Genomic DNA, 20,118 nt, shown 5'->3' on the forward strand with positions numbered 1-20,118 from the left:
AAAAATTTACACATTTTCGGTAAATTTTCATCCTTAGTTGACCCATCTTGAGAAATGGTATTTAAATAAATGTACATCAAATGCAGCTCCCCCCTCCCCCCAAATCCCAGAGCTAATGTTTTCTAGACAAAAAATAATAATAATAATGACAGAATAATAATAATAATAATAATAATAATAATAACCCCCCTCCCTCCCCCCCCCCCCCCCCCCCCCCCCCGGCCCCATGGACTTGGTCTGTTTACAATGGAGACATATTTGCCAGAGAAGCTTTCACCTGTAATCGAACACCTGATAAAAAATCTGACCCTTTCTCTCACCTGGTCTAGCCCAACCCCCCCCCCCCCCCCCCCCATCCAATGCTCCATCTCCCCTTAAACAACACATTGCCTCACACCACCAGGTTAGGCTCCAGTTAGTTCAGGGTATGCTGTGATATGATTCAATAACCATATTTCATTGTCATTAGATTATAATTATATCACGTGGTGTGAAATGTTATCAAAGGAAGTGCCGCACTGATGTAAATCCTAAATCCGGCAGGGGAAAGAGGAAATGGTTGATCTGCTCCCCCCCCCTCCCCACTGCACCCTTCTATAATGTAACTGCAATATTGTGACATTTTGAAAATCATTGACACATAAAAACAGACCTACTTACCATGCATTTGTTATTTGTAACATCTTCCTGATTGCTGTCATTGTTAATGTAATGTAACTCAGACTCACTAACGTCATCCTCAGAATCTGACTTTACAAGAGGAGATAAAAAGTTTTCAATATGCTTAAACTTCACCAGTCTTACGGGGTCGTCATCCTCTGAGTTTGAAGTGTAATCCTCTCTCGTTCGTGTGATTGAGTGGTACGAGTGGCGGCGGTACATCTTGGGCGAGACCCGCAGGTGTTTCATTTTTGACATTGCAATCTGTATTTGTCTGCTCACTTGTTATCCAGTTTATGTTTTCTATACTTTGTGTAAATCATAAGGTAAATGCCTTTGAACTCCTGAATGATATTCAACTTAAAAGATCACCTGAGTCATTACTGATAATGTATCACAGAAATATCCGCCTTTATTTTTAATAAACCCTACAATATCCAACCTCTCTCGTTAGTATCTAAATATTGAGTCTCAATCCTTTCTCCTTTTTCAATCAAATCCATTTGAAACTGACAAAATCTCCTTGAATCCCTGGGTGGTGATTATGAAAATCCTTAGGTGATATATCTTCAAAACCATGGAACATCAGAGAAAATCTTCCTACATATATATATATTCAAAGATCACAATCTCCTGATAACACACTCAATATCATAGAACATCAAAGGCAAATCTTCTTACACCACCTTGCTCAGAAAAATCCTTGGATCTCCCTCTCTGAAAATCACTGGTATTTTCCCTCCACTTGCCAACTATGTCCTTCACCACCGCCCTATGCGGTGAAGGCTATATATATGGCTTCCAAGAGAAATGACTGAGACAAGTACCCTCATAATACACCGCTGTATACTGCTGCATACATTCTAGGCTTGATGCTTGACATCTAAGACAGGCGATCCTATTGCACTAACCACACTTTATATAAACACTATCAGCCATTCAGTGAGGAGTACACATTCCCAGATGTAATGCTTTCTGGAGAAACAATAGAAATTAATAGTCTAATCCAGCGCAAAACGACAGACAACTGTCTAGACAACAGAAGTCATAGAAGCAGCGAACTGTGTGAGAAATTATGGTCATCTCTTTTCCTGGAAATTGCTTGCAAAATTTCTGCCAAGACTATCTGGATTGTAATCAAGCTTTGCTGAGAAATAATCTGGTCACCACTGTCCAATTAAGGTAACGGCCAGCCAGAATGTCCAGTGCAGTTGACCAACTGGCCAAAGTTCCCAGGGGGATGACTTCTTGGAAATTTTGGGCTCCCAAGATTTAGAAATTAACCAAATGTTTGCTAAGCACAGCCAGGACCAGCAGATTGTCCACCTTTCTGAGAAAACTGACCACACCAAAATTAATGACCAACTGACCTCACTCAAGGTCCATCTAGTTGACAGCCTGACCACTCAAGCTGACGGCCCCAGCTGTGACCATAACAATGTCAGTACAAATGTACACCGCAGTTCCATACACGAAGTTATCACACATTCAGTGCAGTACATTCACCTAGTACAGTGTAAAATTCACATGTGGTTAAAAATCTTCCTTGAGGCACTTAAACTTTTTCTATGTGTTTTTGCTTTGTAGTTTAAATGACAAGTGATCTATTCACATACTGAACACCAGTGCCCTGTAAGCATAGAAAAAATGTAACAGGTATCCTTGTACTTTTACTTTTCTGATTGACTGCAATATCTTTCAGTGTGTGCTTCCAGTGTCAAACATAAATGTCCACAGGTAAAGAAAACTTATCTTCACAAATGGATAACTAATAACAATATCCTTAATACTGTACACAAAATCCAGTTTCAGATGAATCCCGATCTAATTGTCCACACGATCATTCCACTTTTCAATATAAGCATCAGCTGCCCACGATTATATGGGGGTGTGCCCTTAACCTAGTAAGTCAGGAATGATGGTGGAGTTTAAATTCCCACACATTTCACTGGTCCTGTGTGTCGCTGTATCAGTCAAGTGTGACAAACAAGCATGCACACTGTTTACATCACAACTTAATTTGTTTACTGTTTGGCCATACTCGTGTCCATCACATGTCCACACCCTGTGTCCACTGTGTTTGACTAGTTGTCACTGGTCACCTGTGTGAGGACATATCAAACACTTTTCTTTGCTAAGTCCGGGTTATTAAATCCTTGTTAACTGGTCACCCAGTGTTCCGGTATAGATGAGTCTTTAACTGAACAGAATTATGTGAAGAGAGAAGAATTATTCAAAAATCCCACTTTCTCTCTCTTCACTAGGATGTAGTATATCCAGAGGTCACTCTTAAGCAACCAATGTCCACCTGATCAAGGATACTTGCTGTACTGACAGGTTATAAAAGTCATCAGCTACCACTACGTATGTTATCCTACTTGTCACCGGTAGCAAACAGAATGTCAATACAAATATCCCAGAGTCTCTAATATTTTAGTCTATTCTCTCTATAAACCTGTCAGCATCATCAAATAAATCAGTCCTATGTGAAGTCACCAGACCTTATCCTGTTAGACAAATGAAAAAGATTCCCTAAAAAATCATCAGCTTCCTCTCTATAGGTCCATCAGTCCTAAGAAGTAGTCTGAAGTCTGTGAAATTGACATCTCACCTCTCTGCCTATTAATAACCATAACTCACAGCTTCCTCAAAAGGGAAGGAAGTCCCAATGCCCTCTCTCCTAGCCTCTCCAATAGCTGTCACTCAGTAACCACAAGTCTATATGCCACCAAGGGGGTGTGGCATGTAAGACCAGCACAACAGGACATCAATGTCAGTTCAAAAATTTGGACTGAATTCCAAAAGACTGGTGCCCCTAATTACCTCTGATGGGTTGGGTGAAAGGACATTCAGTCAATGGTTAATTTTACATGGGTCACTGAACTTCATCAATGGTGAAGATCTGCTGTAAGATTTAACTGTATGGCTTCTTTCAATTTTTCCTGCTGTGGAAGACTTTCAGATGTGAACTCAAACAACTAAAAGCAGGGTTATTTACAAGGTATCAGCTGGAGTGATCTACACCATTTTTTTTCCTTTGAAAGGTTCTGATTACTGATAAAATTAATGTAAGAGATTCCAGAGATAATGGAGAACTGACAGCCTGACTTCAGTTTACAGAGTTTTACCTGAGGAATTAAGGTCTGGTGATAATTTTGAAGTGGCGTGACCTTTGGTGTCAAGCTTCAAATGTATAAGCTCCAGTAGGAAAATCTAATTTCAAATCAACCTTTAACTGGACCAATCAAAACTTTCATTCTGATATGGCAGAGAACTGCTAAGTGTCATCAGGTGTGGAATAATGGAAGAAATCCCCTCATACAACAGACAAGTTAATTCTGCCCTGGTGAAGGTGATTGACAGATCCCAGTCTTCTCTCCCAGCCAGAGATTTTCACCAAGAACTGTCTGGTTTAACAACACACCTCCATAAATTCTGATCCAGTTTTGACGGTTGACGCAATTACACACAGTTGTCAGTAATAATTAAAACAGTAGGAGCTGTTTGCAATACAAGTGTTTGATAATCCACATGTTGACAGAGCAAGGTAAATCCTCCCTACTTATTGTCCTATTTTGAAGTCAGTCTGATAAGTTACATGTAATCCTGTATTAAATAATATATGCTTCACTATATTGATAGAACAGGCATAACAAAACCATCATACAGCAGCAGGCCTGAATTCTATTAATTAAAAATAGCAAAGATGAAGCAAATAAATTTCTCAACCTTTCCATAGAGCAGCAGTCCCTCCTTGAATTATCTCTCTGGTTCGGTCTTCAAATTGCCATATTTTTTCTTTTAATGGTATTTCAAGTAATTACAGATGAGTATAAACAGCTGCTGATATTATATAGTTTAAGAACACCTGGTGTAGATATTTACTGTAATAATGTCTTCCAGCACATTACATGGAGCGAGTTAGCAACACCATCTCCTAAAACACACATACCAGTAACTCTGATTGAAATGTCACCTATTTTTGCAAAATCAATTTTTTTGTCTCAACATGTTTATCTGCTTGCATTCAAGGAGTCCCCCTAAAGATGGTGGGCAGAAGCTGGGTCAATAAATTCATTGTGAATTTGCCCATAGACATTGACAGTATGACAAAAATGCTTCATTAGCAACCAGAGCCCAGTAACTCTTTAAAAAATAAAAATTAGCTGAAACTATATGCATTCGTGTGGCCCCAGCCTCAGTTATTTTATGCATAACCTTTAGTCTAAAACACAACATTCTTCATGGTGCTATTTATTTTCCAGACAACATCATAATTAATGAAAAGGTTTGTCACAAATACAATAAATCATGCACCTGACACAGCACAATTCTCAAGGTTCATATTCATCAGCTTCTATTGAATTTTTTAAATTATTACACAGCTGGCATGTTTATAGTTATTTGAGGCTATAAAAAATAAGAGCATGGGTATTTACTGGTTGTTATGGAAATAATGCCGCAAAGAAACAAGTAGCTGACAATTACGGTATGGTAATGACTCAATCTTTTCAATTGGGATAAATTATCAATCTTTCAAATACATAACTTTGGAATCATTAAAAATTAGATATCTATGTAGTATCTGTAGTGCTTACTGGATAAAATAGAACTACAGGGAAGCCTGCTTGTCAATTTTGCTACCACTAAATTATAATGTTCCAAATTTAAGAATTTATGACTAAAAAAATACAGTTTCTCTAATATTCACAACTTTCCTCAATGAAAAGTTCCATTACCACATTAGGGTTATAATTAATATAATGTTAAATGCAGTAATGGAGTACAATAGACTTTTTGCAGATAACAAACATATTTTCTCTGTGTTTCAAGTAACAGCTGGTGGAGGACTTATAATAAAAAACTTCTCTGGGGTCATTGCACAAAATGTTGTGTAATATTAGGATAACTGTTTGATATTGCTTTTTTAATTACTGTTGATATCTATCCAAATTGGAAGCTACTGTTACAGTTGTATAAAACAAAAAAATGGAGCAAAGCAAAATTATATGTATTACACAAAATGTGTGCATATAAATGATATGATTCCGACAAATCACTTTTTTTGTAGAATGCATAGGTACAGTACAGTAGAGCAGCCTAATAACGTAATGTCTTGATGTCATTATTATGTGTCAGTATTTCTGTGAACTTGGCATCAGTTAAAAAGAGATTCCTATAAGCACTGTTACATGGTGTTCACAAATTAATGCACAATAATCCTTCCACCCCCACCAACACACCCACTCCAACCCTGGGTGGAAAGCAATATGACTCAAATTTCAATAAAAAAATACTCAAAATAATTAAATCCCACATACTACAACCATGATAGTGTTTATAACTAGAGAAATAAAAGCACCTTTTAGCGCGGCTAGAAATCAAAACCCCTCCTGACTCATCAAATGAAGTGAACCAAGGAACACGCTCCCCCTACATGTGTGTTTAAAAAAGAACTCACTGGTTTTATTACGCCCCCATTCCCTTAGTCACAGGAATATACTGTTTCACTGCTGACATTAGGGTGAAGAATATTCTGTTGACATTGAAGTAAATAAAGACCCTTTAGGATGTTTATCATAACAGAGATTGAAGTGATTGTTAAAGATTCCCTGAGGACTTGAACCTTTTTCTACTCCCTTTTTTTTTTTTATCCATGTTAATCCTGCCATTGAAATGTGCTGCTATACCTGGTCATACTGTAATTTAAGGAAGCATTTAGAACAGTTTTAACAAAACAAAAGGGTGGTTCTTTCCCACTATCCCCCCCCCCCTCCTCCACGGGTCTGCTAAGTGCGTACGCTGCATGGATAGTTCTTCAACAGTGGGTAGATAGGGTGTGTATATATATACAATATACCTGGGGGCAAGTGCTCTTTGGACCACGCCCCTGTGGTAATCATTGAGAGTTGAATTATAGTAATCAAACATCAGAACATGGCCAGTGATTCACTGATAGTTGAATTACAGTCATCAAACACAGACTGGAGTCACTGGCTGAAATATGATATGTAAGGGCAGTATCAGCAACTGTTATGAAGGCCCTTTTTACACATCGAGCCACTGTTTTCTGTACCGCACCAATTTGACTAATCTTAACATGTAATCATGCAATTTCTGCTATTGGGGGAGGGGGAGTGTGGGGGGGGGGAGAGGGGGATCTTGTCCAATGTTCCAATGTTCCAATCAATGCTTTTCGGGTTAACAGTGTTGTCGTGGAGACTGGGGTGGTTGGTGGTGGTTGGTGGGGGTCTGCTGAGGTGACCCTCTTCTGTAATAGCCAGGCTGTTTGGATGTCAATATTTCAAATTGGACAGACCCAGTTAATTGTACCACTGGATGTGGAAAGAGCCTAACAGAATGTGATGTTCAGTGCACCAAGGTCTCAGTCAGTTGTGTTGGCCATCTCAACTAGCACAATCTTGACAATGGTGATGTCCACTAGGGACAGTATGCAGTCTGCGGATATGAGTCCATGCACTATATATAGTGTGACTGTGTCATTTCTTATTGGTACTATGAGCATTATTCAGACTCGCAGCCAGAGAGGTATTTGGGAAGTTTGAATGAACTGGCTTTTTTGCCCAGAAAAGGTACACTCTGGGCAAAAATTGATCTAGGTACATAAAAAGTTTCATGGCAAAAGTTTCTAAAATCAGAGGTTTATCATATGGACTCGTTACCAATGGTATAAAGCATATCTTTCACTTGTAATCCCTTTTTTTAAAGTTCCTTAGTGTATGTACACCCCTTAATGCTTCAGTCTATCAATATTCCTCTCTCCTTCTTTCCATCACCCCCCTTAACCCACTGTCCAAACATAACCCCAGACTTACCTTGACTGCCTTGGATCTTAATCCTCTACACAGTCTACACAGCATGTCTGCCTCATCTGGAAGAATAATATATCACAATTGTACTTTTTTCAATACAGAGGAAGATGATCAGATCTGCCAACATACTGGTATGTCAAACATCTTATTAAAAAATAACATAACAACTGTAAACAATGATTCTATCCTAACAAATATATTAAGAAGAATACACGTAAATGTTATAGCACCTATACAATGGAAATCTTCCATATTGCCTGAATAGAAAAGCTCATGATTATATCTTAAATAAATACCCAGTAAATATTACTCGTATAATTTAACAGTGATATCAAAATACATAATGATTTGCATATCAAATGCTGCCTCAGCAGTACACGTGATAGCATCTTCAATATTACTATACTTATATATGTCTTAAAATACAGTGCTTCTGACAGGGAAAAACATTCTGTGTATAAAAACATTTTATCCACTATTTCATTTTGGTCTAGGTTTTGTAACTGTGAACTTCAGATGATGAACCTGGAACAGGGGCCGATCCAGAGATATTTCTGACAGTCTTCCAAATTGTCTTTGCTGATCCATTCTCCATTTTCGACCGTCTTCCAACACAAAAATTAGATGCCTGTCAGTGTAACTTGAAAAATTCCGACCATCTTCTGCATTATAAATCATCTGAAGGAATTATTGACTTAAAGAATAAATGAATGAATAAAACTAAAAATCTACATTAAATAATTAAATAGTAGATAAATTAATGAGAGAATAAATAAATAAATAAATAATTCATCCCTTCCTATAAAGAAAACATCTAATTCACTTTCCCTACACCCCTATAAACTCCCTGTAATTAAAATAAGCTCACATATTCCTACCCTTACATAATAATTCACTGATGTATCCCGGGGACACTAATCTTCAATAACATGTTTCAAATTCCAAGCACAACAAAAGATCACATTTCTGCGATACCTGTCAAAGTTTATTTAATATTGTTACCACACTCAGAGCTTTATTGAACACGGAGCGCTTGAGAAGGTATCAAAATGTCTCATTCAAGTGCACCTCCCCTTGTCAGCTTGTGAGACTCTGAATTAATTGAATAAAAAAATCTAGAATTTCTTTTGAATGGAAGTGAACAGTTGATTTTTGGTTTCAATACAGAATGTATTTCTCTATGGGTTACAGACTGCAAACAGTTGCACAGGTAGCTAGCTAATTGTTCCCTATGTAAAGAGTGGCAAATGTAAACATCTGCTTATGAGGCTCTCTCTCTCTCTCTCTCTCTCTCTCACACACACACACACACACACACACACATATACACACTCTCTCTCTCTCTCTCTCTCTCTCATAAACACACACACATATACACACTCTCTCCTCTCTCTCTCTCTCTCTCTCTCTCTCTCTCTCTCTCTCTCTCTCTCACACACACACACACACACACTCTCTCTCTCTCTCTCTCTCTCTCTCTCTCTCTCTCTCTCTCTCTAAATATCCTGAAAATGCAAGCACTTAAGGCATGTAGCTCAATATTCTGGAAGACTTTCATCTCACCATGCACTTCTAGTGTGCATGCATTTCAGAGTACACATGAGTGCATGAACTGGTAATTGCATATGCGCATTCACACAAGTGTTTGTACGCATGCTTGCCTGGAAGACAGAGAGCTAACCTGGCCAATCGTGGCCAACCCTGCCCAACCTCTATTTCTTGGTAACCGTGCTAATCCCAGATAACGTTGCACTCACCTGTACTGGTAGGTGTACATGTCGGTGACAGAAACACGTCATCCAAGGTGTCCATCCAGTGCAGGCCGGCCATGTCAGACATGGCGGCTGGATATACTACAACCCAGTGAACTGATTGTCCTCACAGTTGTCAAACATATATAAATGTCATTTATATGTGACACGGATGTCAAACAGAAACCCCTCTCCCTCTCTTCCACATGCAGTGACCTTATACACTCAATTTGAGATCATATCACTGATTATTCCAAAATAAGCATACAAAGTGCCTCTTTGGTACATAAGTTATATTCATATATGTCTTGTTCAAGTAAAAAATGGTGGGCGTCTGCTTCTTTCAAATACAAGCTGGCTGCTCGCTGCAAATCTTTTCACTTTACAGACCTGAACTCCGACACCTAAGTGAGTCCATCAGAAGCTTTTGATATCACCATAGCAACCTTAGTGTAGAAGATGCTCCTTCTGTGACAACTCGAATCCTAACAACTGCATGTTTAAGTCTAATTGAAAGACGCTGTCTCACAAATCAGCAGGAATCCTTGCAGACCAGGAAAATTCCAGACACCAAACCCTGTAACCATCCCTGTACTCAGCAAGAACCTAGCTTTCAATTACAAATATTTCCTTCTACTCCGTCAGGCACCAAAGGACCTGATTATTATTTGATGAAATCATATAAGAGCAATGGTCCATGTATATTATATACAACTATAACACGAAGCCAATGATCCGGATAATTAAAAAGCTGAGAGTCCCACTATGCTTATGGCGCTTGCAGTAAATCCCTTCCAAAGTCAACGTGCCATGAATTCAGACGCATGCTGAACACATATCCAATCCTATCAAACTCCACAACTCTTCAATCAGGCTGCTGAGCTCGTAGAAAATCCTTCCTAAAAGACCCCACCTGTACCGAACAACACAGAGCACCCCCGTCCCTCTGCACCTCTCTCTCTTGTTGTGGTATTTACTCTAGCATTCACAGGGGTCTGATATAACAATGAAAGGTTACTCAAATACCTAACTGGTCTGAATAACAGTTTGTGTCAACGCCAGTTTATTGCTGAAATAAAATAAATAATGCCTCCATTTGTGTGTGTGGCCAGTAATGGAATGCCACTAGTGATAGTTTCGGCTATTGAAGAGGGAGGGGGGAGTGGGCTATTGAAGTGCTCGAGCACTTGGTGTTTAACTAAGCCAAACAGATTCAAGAAATCAGAACAAGATAATTCAGCAAGAATCCATGATGACTGTTTCACTTACATGATGTATATAATTATTTTCTAAAATTGCTTGATATTCATGTTTGCCTTAAAAATAGATTTGCCATATTAGCTCTGCATTGCATCCTGTTTCAACTTATGTATATCACAACTGGTGTTGTCCTAGCTATCCACATTCCAAATCAACGTTTGCATCATTCGGGGATATATCTTCCTTACTGACTTCTTGACTTTTCATTTCTTTCTTCCATATAACAAGACTGGGATACTAAATTTATGCCAACATTTGCAGGAAATAAACACCTCTGCAGATACTACAGAAAATATAGGTGAAAATTTAACCTGACACTTCATCACAAGCACACACACACACATGTGCATGCGCTCACACACAAGCACATTTGCCAACCTCCAATTTAAAAAAGAAATGTCTACATACGAATTCTTATGGCGAACTCAGAACAGCAGAAATCTGCCATCTGGCAATAAAAAAAGCACATGCAGCTGAGCTTTTATATATAGCTCCTTGCATGACAATACCATACACTACCTGAGGAGTACAGAACTCAGATTAATTATATACTCAGTGTTTCAGTACTAATCTGCACACAGTGACACCAATTTATACAGCCAGAAATATTACCCTTAGGCTAAAATGTAAAATGTTACAAAAAACATGTACTTACATGCACTCAATATAATTACAATCAATATGCCAGGTGTAATAATAATATAAACATGACATTACTCAAAATGCTTCAAACTTGAAAGTATTATCTTACAAAATCTTATAAAAATATAATAACATCTGTAAAAAATGTGAGTCTGTCCTAAATAATACATAGAATGCACATCAATGCATATTTTCAGTTGGCAACTCTGTAGTTGCAATATGATCCATTTTTGCTGAGGGCTACTGTCGGACAATTAATCTGTCATATATAAAACTAAAACGCCTTGTCTTCTTTTACCAAATGTCACCCATTAAAATTTATTTTCATATATACATGGACCAGATTGGTTAGCTATGATTATGACATAATGATTATTTTTCTTCTTTTGCTGCATGAAGATTTCTGATGAGAGAGAAAATCCAAAATGGCAAGTACTACAAATGACACTCATGTTAAGCTAAAGAGCCAAAAAGAAACCCAATTATGTTTTGACAGCTAAAAAAAACATGTCATCCAATCCTGCTATTTTTCCTCCAAGTTATTTCATACCATTCACAATAGATCTCTACATCAAGACCTCTAGCTGGTAACAGCTAGTCCCTGAAGCATGTTTAAGGTACACACCATTCTTTTCTTTGCCGTCCTTTGACCTTTTTACTAGTGACCTCTGACCATAGTAGTATAGAGACAGTATGACCCTTCCCCTGATTGGTACAAAGCCAGGGGGGCAACTGTCAAACTATAATGTACTACCATTCAAGACCTCTTTACTCACCTGTCCTGAGCACCCTTACAGAGATTTAGAGTTCACAACTGTAAATACATACAAGGTATTCTATTTGAGATTTTCCCACCAAATTTAATTTACCTCAGAAGAAAAAAATTCCTTCTGTTGACCACTGTAATCACTGATGCCCCCATCCCTACACAAGGTTTTAAAGTTTTACACCATTCAATATCTGTCCAACTACAGAAAGACTCATAGGACTGCCATGATATCTTTAACTTCCCTGACATTAGCTGGAGCGAATTTAGAGAAAAATTAAGCAAACTAGAATAAAAGCACCCAGAGATTGCAGACCTATGCCAAGGCAGCTCAATTCTCCTGAATATTAATTCATTCAATAACAGATCACCTTTGGCATCTCATCAAATCTCAGTTCACCTATAATTTCTGGCCTGTTACCTGTCCTTGAAATTTATCAAAATATGTCTGTGTTTTTTTGAGTTAGCTAGGATAATAACTCACAAACCAACATTAAGACAAAACATGACCTCCATGACAGAAGTGACGAGCTATTAATTAAGACACTCTACATTATAAAGCCAATTGCCATATTGATATATGTGTTAAGTTTTAAATAAACAAATGGAGTCTGATTAAGCATACAAGAACATGCCTACACGTACTCACACACACATGCATGCACGCACCTGGTGAGCTGGCTAATCCAAGTACAGCAAAGGTTCTACCAAATCCCAGCATACTGTCAATTGTGGCTAAAACACAAGGAGCACTTTCTTCTTTTGAGTGAGTGTATATTTGTCAACTTTTTATGTACTCTCAAGGCCACTGCTATTCATGTAATTTACTCAAACATCCTCCAAGCAGCACCGTCATAAAATGAGACTGCAATCATCCACGTGGGAATATTCACAGAAAATGTCAAAGACATCTCATGTAAGCATGTTTTCATCGATAAAGGAGTTCCTGTGAAATCCAATTTACCCAGAAGCTCTGATTGTTTTGTGTTAAAATCTTGTCCAACTATCTAATGAATTCAACATTTGGCATTTCATACACCATAATCCACAGAATGGAATATGCAAGATTTAAAAACTTAACTTGAATCAAGGTTTTCTGAGTAAAATCTTCGTTAATATATAGTCAGTGACAGAATTTGTTGAACAAAGTGCCTGTAACGTCATCTGCTTAAGTATACTTGGTCATCAAATACATCAAGACTCTAAATTCCCAGATTCTGTCCGAATTCCAATACAATAAAAACTGTTTCCAGTAACTTTCACTTTTGTCACAAAGCCTTATAATATTATATAATCAGTATATTCTGTGACATCCAACATATCAGTAATAATCTAGTGGCATTATGTATATATATCCATAACCAGACTGCACAATCCAAGCACAAAAGATGGTCCACAGTCTCTGTCAATCTTGGAGAAACCTAACAAATCTTAATCCAGCACAAGCGTTATACGGCGCAGTTCCAGCTCTAGTCAATCAATGGCAGAACAATGCTGTGAAAATATCTCTACTCCGAGTAATCCAGACACTGCATTGTTGCTGTAATTGATCTGCTTCACACAGTTAACTCTTGTGATCAGTTGATTCACACTAGAGACAAACTAAAACCTTGATTGACTAAACTGCATCACTTGTCAAGATTTTATCACACATTGCAGTGACACAGGGGTACCTGTTTGGGATCCAAACACTCCACCTCTTAAACCTCTGTCTTAAAATTCCTGCAGCTATCCGTTTATTCACATGGCAATGTCAAGTGAAGAAGCTGAGACAATTTACGTTCTAAATCAATCTCAGAGTGAACAGACACTATTGTGCACACAGACATAATAGTCAGTAAATGAGGTGAGCATTCAAGTGAATATCTCAATATGTTAACGTGACAGCCCTGTCAACACAGCATCAGGTGAAAGGAATGGTGACGTCAGCCATCGACTCTGACACCTCAACTTAGCCACCTCTCGGTGATCAATCAGCTGTCCGTTTCATGCTCAGGTGAAAACTTCCTGATCTATCAAGATATGGTTATATGATGCATGAGCACATTGACAGCTTCAGAAGTCTCAGGGAGAAAAAGAAAATGTCAAGTCACAATGCATAAGACGTAACACTAGAAGACATCCTCAGTTTGTCTCCAGGTGTCTGGTTAAATGGGATTAAGACATCAACCTAAGCAATTAATGTCAATCCTTCCCCCTCTAGAAAAAGTCTTAATTGCTAGCACAAACAACAGTCTATATAGACGCTGTTTCCCTTTTTACATTGAGAGGTAAATTTTTGTACCACATACACCAGTTTGACTGGCCCAAATGTAATTATGCCATAGGGAGAAGGGGGGAGGGGGGTCTACTCTCTTTCACAAGCCCCAGGGTACTAACCAAAAACAATCCAGTTAACTGGCCGTGCCTAGACAAGGGCCCTGCTTTAGCTGAGACTCCTATGTAATAGCCTGGTTATAAAGTTGTGAATTTCGCTGACTGGTGCAGAAATACAGAAAACTACACCACTCAAGTGATAATTACTTCGCTTTGGTGCTGTAGTGCTGATCAAATATGCTGCACCGATACAAAGGTTTTATCTAAACATCTCACCATGCTGTCTCAGAAAGAATGGCTTCATTAGTTTACCCTTTCTCGATAAAATGAATAATAAAAAGTGTCCACACTAGGGAAAGAGACAGAGTTAGAGCCACTAAACATTGACATCAACATAATATATCCAACCAGGACTTTCGGTAAAAATAGTGTGTGACTTCCATATTATATGTTCACTCTTTCAACCCCTCCTCCCCCCCCCCCCCCCAAGACACAATATCTGACCTTACGAGACCTTACATTAATTAGTATTGAAAAGCTAATACATTTAATATCAGTTCATAATCCATACATGTACAGTAGTCAAAACCTTCACCACTCATGCCCCACACAAACATAGAAACACTAAGATATTAAAGACTTTCCACAATAATAACTAATATCAACTCATTGTATTTCAAAGCACAAAACAAATCAATCCATACAAAACACAAAGCCTTTTTACCCCACCTGATAAATTCTTGAAAAAAAATCTGATAAGGTCCAGACCACCAGAAGCTTCTGAGGACTTCAGAAAATCCACATTAATAGGTCTTCTCTTTCTATAACCGAAAAACTATTGATGGGACATTACAAACTGACGTTGGCTCTTTGTGACTAAATTGGGGCCCAAAATGAACCTGATCAATACCTCTTGGTAATCCATGCCCCCTGGGGTCAATGACCAATTAACTTGGCCCCAACAATGGATTATTCTTTGTAAAGCACTTGGCTACTGGTACCATAGCTAGTTCACATACTGATTATACTTTTTTCTTTGTTCATTATGATACATATGGGCGCCAAGATGGATATTAAAGATGACAATGTGATCACATGCTGCCAGTGCAGGTAAACGGAGGTGGTGGTTACCAAGTATTGATTGCGCTACTGTAAGACGTCCCATGTCTTTGTTCATGTGATCTGTGGATTAAGACTATCAAATAGTATTCAGTGAAGGATTACACCTAGTGGCTCGAAAACATTATTACAGAGATGAAAGTGGACCTACTAAAAATCTTCTATCAATGCAAGAGCCAAAGAGAGCATGGGGAGGATAGCTTAACACCAGATTAAATGTACAACACCCAAATGTAAAATTTCTCTATCCTTTTACTCACTGATTAATTATTTTAATTAATTAATTAATTAATTAATAACTTTACATAATTCATTATTTCATTAATCTTCCATGTTGACTTAAATTGAAAATTTTTTACTGGTATGTGACAGTTTCCCTGAACTCTATGTCTTTAAAACATTTATAATGGTAATATTGCAACTTGGATCAATAATCAATATTTTATAAATGGTGGTGTTCCTTTCTTTCCCTCTCTCTTTGACAGTCTTCCTCCATTAATGAGTTCTCCAATGTATGAGTAACAATGGCACAATATTTACATCAAAAACAACGTCTTCGTCCAGATAAACTCCATACAGGAAGTTGGATTGATCAGGCTATTTTCATGACATAAATTATTCACCGAGAGGAAACCAAGATGGTGTCACGTTAAATGACTACTCCTACATAAACTGTTTTACGATTACATAATCAGCGATGAAAGTGGAACTTTTCAAAGATCCTAAAAATTGCAAGCAACAAAGGTGCCCAGCTCTATATTGGGTAATAGGGGTCCAAGGGGATAAATACAACGACATATATATCCAGATAAATCCATAAATACATATATTGAGATATTCAGATATTAAAGCAAAATGTCCAGATAAATCAAAATATTAAGACAAAATCTGTCAGACTTTGATCTCTACACTACTAACAGTTTTCTATGAGTTATTTATCCCGATTCCAATGAGTTGAATTTCCTTTTTTTCTCAATTGCAAGGGACATCAAAAGATGGAGAAGTTATGGAGGGAGAAAAGTGGTCACAGTGATGGACATGTAACAGGATGGCCCTGTTAATTCCCCCCCCCCCCAAAAAAAAAAAAAAAAAAAAAAAAAAAAAAAAAAAACTGTATTCAATACCCATTGAAAAGTCCTTTTTACAACTAATATTGTGATCTCAGTGTTTGGACAACATAAACATAATAAACATCCCTCATAACTGATAAATAATTTAATTTGGTTTTAAAAAAAGGTCTGTGGTACATTCCACTATTTGTACAGCAATGGCAACATATGGATTTGTTAAGAATGGCATTAAATTTTTTAATTAGCGCAGTTGTCAGTGTAGCATGATTAACATTAAAGTCTTAGCATTTAGAATGATAAAATGCTTTGCTTTATTATGTAAACAATCCACAGTTAGACAGTATTAACTATAAAGGCATGACCATCATGGGAATTGAACATTTCAGTCAATGTTTTTAGATTGTCAGTAACCTCTTTTTTATCTCAATGCACAGCTTTCAACATTTTTCTGGTTTTAAAAGGCAAAGTGCTTTTCAATCCTCACAAACCGAGTAGAATATCCACTAAACTGACAGACCATGAAAAATGTCATTATTGCATGATGTTTTGTGCTTTATTCATCCTCTGAGTGAACTTTCTACAACACCTACACATAGCCCAGTCATTTCACACAGATAAAATTTTATTTCTAGTTTTTAAGCTTGGGAATTGCGTTGGGAAGGGGGCGAAAAAAATTGTCCTTTTTTTTCTGAAAAAAAGGTCCACTCTGAATCAAAATTTCTATACCACTTCTAAAATAAGGATAAAAATGATGTAGAAAGGCCCACTTTTTAAAAGAAAAATACCCTCCCCCCTTTGAAATTGCTGACTAGACCTAATATATATTGCCTAGCTTAAAACAACTGATTGATTTTTCAAGCTTGTTACTAGATTAGTAACTAAACCAATGGTTGTTTGTCAGAAGTAATTGGAGGCTGAAGGTGTCTTGATGATTGTTTCTTAGAACATGTGCATGCATGTATGTGGGACAATGTATATGCATGTGTACATGTATGTGCGTTCGCCCTATTTAACTTTCCAAGGAATACCTACTCTATAGCTTAATGTAGACATTACCACAACTGACCATAATCCATGAATTCATTTGAACTCTACTTAAAAATAACTGCACTTTCAAAAAATCCAATAATGGCAACTGCAGGTATAGTAACTCAGCCAGCTAACCATGCAGGCCCACTAATCCCTGCCTCCTGTTATAACCCTTTAAATGAATAATTAATACAGTATTGACCACTGTATTATTTAGGACAATTAGAGCATGAACTGCAATCTATCTAACAGTATTCTCAGGTATTGATTGTACTACATTACATTACATGGTTATATACATGTGTATATATACATTACAGAGGCAATAAGAAACCACTTCCTATGTTTGTACAGAGTTGCCAATTCTACACATTTACACATATTTTTCATATATATTATTTAGGACAGACTACCAATTTGTTTATAGGTGTTGTTCTGTCGTTAATATACTCATGTTACTACTAGATACAGGGACGGATCCAGAGATATTTTCTGACAGTTTTCCAAATTATCTTTGTTGATCCATTCTCTATTTTTGACCGTCTTCTGACAAAAAAATTAGATAACTCGTCAACCTTAACTTGAAAATCTGACCGTGTTCCAGAAGACCCAGAAGACGGCCTCAATCTGCCCCTGAGACAGCAGAATTTATGTATTCTGATTAATGTCATGTTAGCAACACATTGGGATGAAATTATAGTGTTGTTATATGTAAGAAAAATGCAAAAAAGATTAGATCATTTTAATTAATAATAATAATTATAAGAAGAATAATGTATCTGCTTTTGCCAATCAAGGAACTAGCCAAAGGAAAAAAAAAAACAAATAAATTGGGCTACGTATTTCCGTTTAATTTTTTTTATTTCTTTTTAAACAAAATTTATTGTTAAAGAATGTTTACATACTACTAGTAACTGGATCCAGTAAAGTTAATATATATTGTCCTGAACATGGAGAATAGTGCTGCTCCCCCCCCCCCACTCCCCTCCCCCGGGGACATGGTTATTGCACAGAAGACCACGCCCAGTTATAAGTATACCTAGGAGAAAAAACTATATCACCATTTCTTTGGAAAACATATACAGTCTTTACTTTTGAAGATATGTCAGTTTGTAGAATACACATAAAAGTGTGGAGATGATAACTTTGCTGGGGTAGCGCTAGCAATTTTTTTCGCTTAGCCAAATCACCACTATTTTGTTATCAAAATTATTATAATTTGACTAAAACAAGTCAAATCAAGCCCTTTTTCTTTAGCCAATTTAAGTTAATTTTAGCATTTGGCTAAATTGGCGAATGTTAGCGCTACCCCAGCTTTGTACAACTGCTACCAAACATAATATCAACAAATAGCAAGAAGACAAAACTGTCGACATTTTTATGAAGGGTTCCACTAGAAAAAAAGTGAAAAAGCTACCAGAGGCTAAGCTGTGCATGCAGGAAAGTTAATCACCCCCTAACTGCTAAAAGGGGTGTGTCATTCAGTTAAACTGATTGCATTCAGTGAGATTCCAAGTTCAGTTGGAGCAATCTACCTAGAAGAATGCTTTTATTGGTAATGCAACCCCAGACACACTTACATCTTATCCCTGCTTGATGGAGGGAGATCACAGATGTGCTTGTTGAGATACTTGGTCACAACCAAACACATTCTGCCTAGTGACCATTTCAGAGCAAACTGAGAAATAAAATGCCTCACCTTTCATCTTCTGCATTCCCGACTCTGAAATCTTGTTGTACTTCATCAGACTCAGGCCTGGAAACAGATAATAATGAATGAGAAAGAAAATCAGTGTAAAATGTAAATCATACTGCCATCCCCTAATCAACGGAGAGGGGTTAAAAAACAATTTTAAAAAAATCCTTTCGGTTGGAAAAGGTTCACTCTGAATCAAGGTTTTGTTCCAGGATCTATGCCATTTGTCAGATTCTGTCAACTACAGTGGGTGAAAAGCTCCATTGAAAAAGATTCTCCCCTCCCCTCATGTTTGACACTGCTGGCTACAGACCTGATACAGTGCGACATTAAAATGTAAGTGAAGCTAATTACTCAACAAAAAATATCAAAATGGACCACAAAATTTCCCAACTATGGACACATACATCTCCAAACATATAAGCACTCTCACACATGCCCACATGCACGCGCGTGCACACACACACACACACACACACACACACGGTGCAAAGAGAACATGTACACATATGCTCATGATGGTCCTCTACCTGTATCCAGTGACAGCTTCCTAGCTGCCTTCCTCATTGCTCCCAGCATGCTCATGACACAAGAGTTTCCCCAATCTATGATTAAATACTATAGCAAAGATGTCTAAATCTCATGCAGTTCTTCCTCTTTGATCTCAGAAATCAATTGTTTGTTAATCCACAAAAAAAAACAACTTGTCTAGCCTGTCCACAGAAGTGTTGAAAGTAAAATGCCACCGTTAAGTATGTTTCTGTCAACCATGTCCTTGGCACTTAAAAATCGCCAACATATAAAACTCTGACCAAGGGCCATCTTCCATAGCAACATATCTTATTATTGCTGTTAGTGGTTATAGTGGTAGTTGTTTTTAGCAGTACAAATCCACAGAGCACTGTGTGACACATCTGCTGCTTTACAGCACACATGCACCTCTGTCTTGCACTTTTTTTTTCCCGAGAATGCAAAT

The 20,118-nt window shown here is 37.5% G+C and overlaps 1 protein-coding gene across 11 annotated transcripts in view; it reads right to left on the reverse strand.

Annotated features, from left to right (window-relative positions):
• LOC106158258 (pleckstrin homology domain-containing family G member 5) overlaps positions 1 to 20,118 on the reverse strand; it is an 85,105-nt gene that overhangs the window by 60,313 nt on the left and 4,674 nt on the right. Inside the window, exons 3-4 of one of the 11 annotated variants that reach the window (XM_086996353.1) lie at positions 19,146 to 19,202; positions 7,497 to 7,552 (exon numbers count right to left, since the gene is read on the reverse strand). In XM_086996353.1, coding sequence (XP_086852479.1) covers positions 7,497 to 7,552; positions 19,146 to 19,202 — 113 coding nt within the window. Of the gene's footprint in view, positions 1 to 660; positions 3,386 to 7,496; positions 7,553 to 9,250; positions 10,129 to 12,581; positions 12,649 to 19,145; positions 19,203 to 20,118 lie in introns of those variants that run through there. The other 10 variants (XM_086996357.1, XM_086996355.1, XM_086996351.1 and 7 more) reach the window with 10 other exon arrangements.

This window comes from Lingula anatina, chromosome 9 (assembly GCF_051362555.1).
Source record: "Lingula anatina isolate TDL-2025a chromosome 9, LinAna3.0, whole genome shotgun sequence".
In the NCBI taxonomy this organism is placed as follows: domain Eukaryota; kingdom Metazoa; phylum Brachiopoda; class Lingulata; order Lingulida; family Lingulidae; genus Lingula; species Lingula anatina.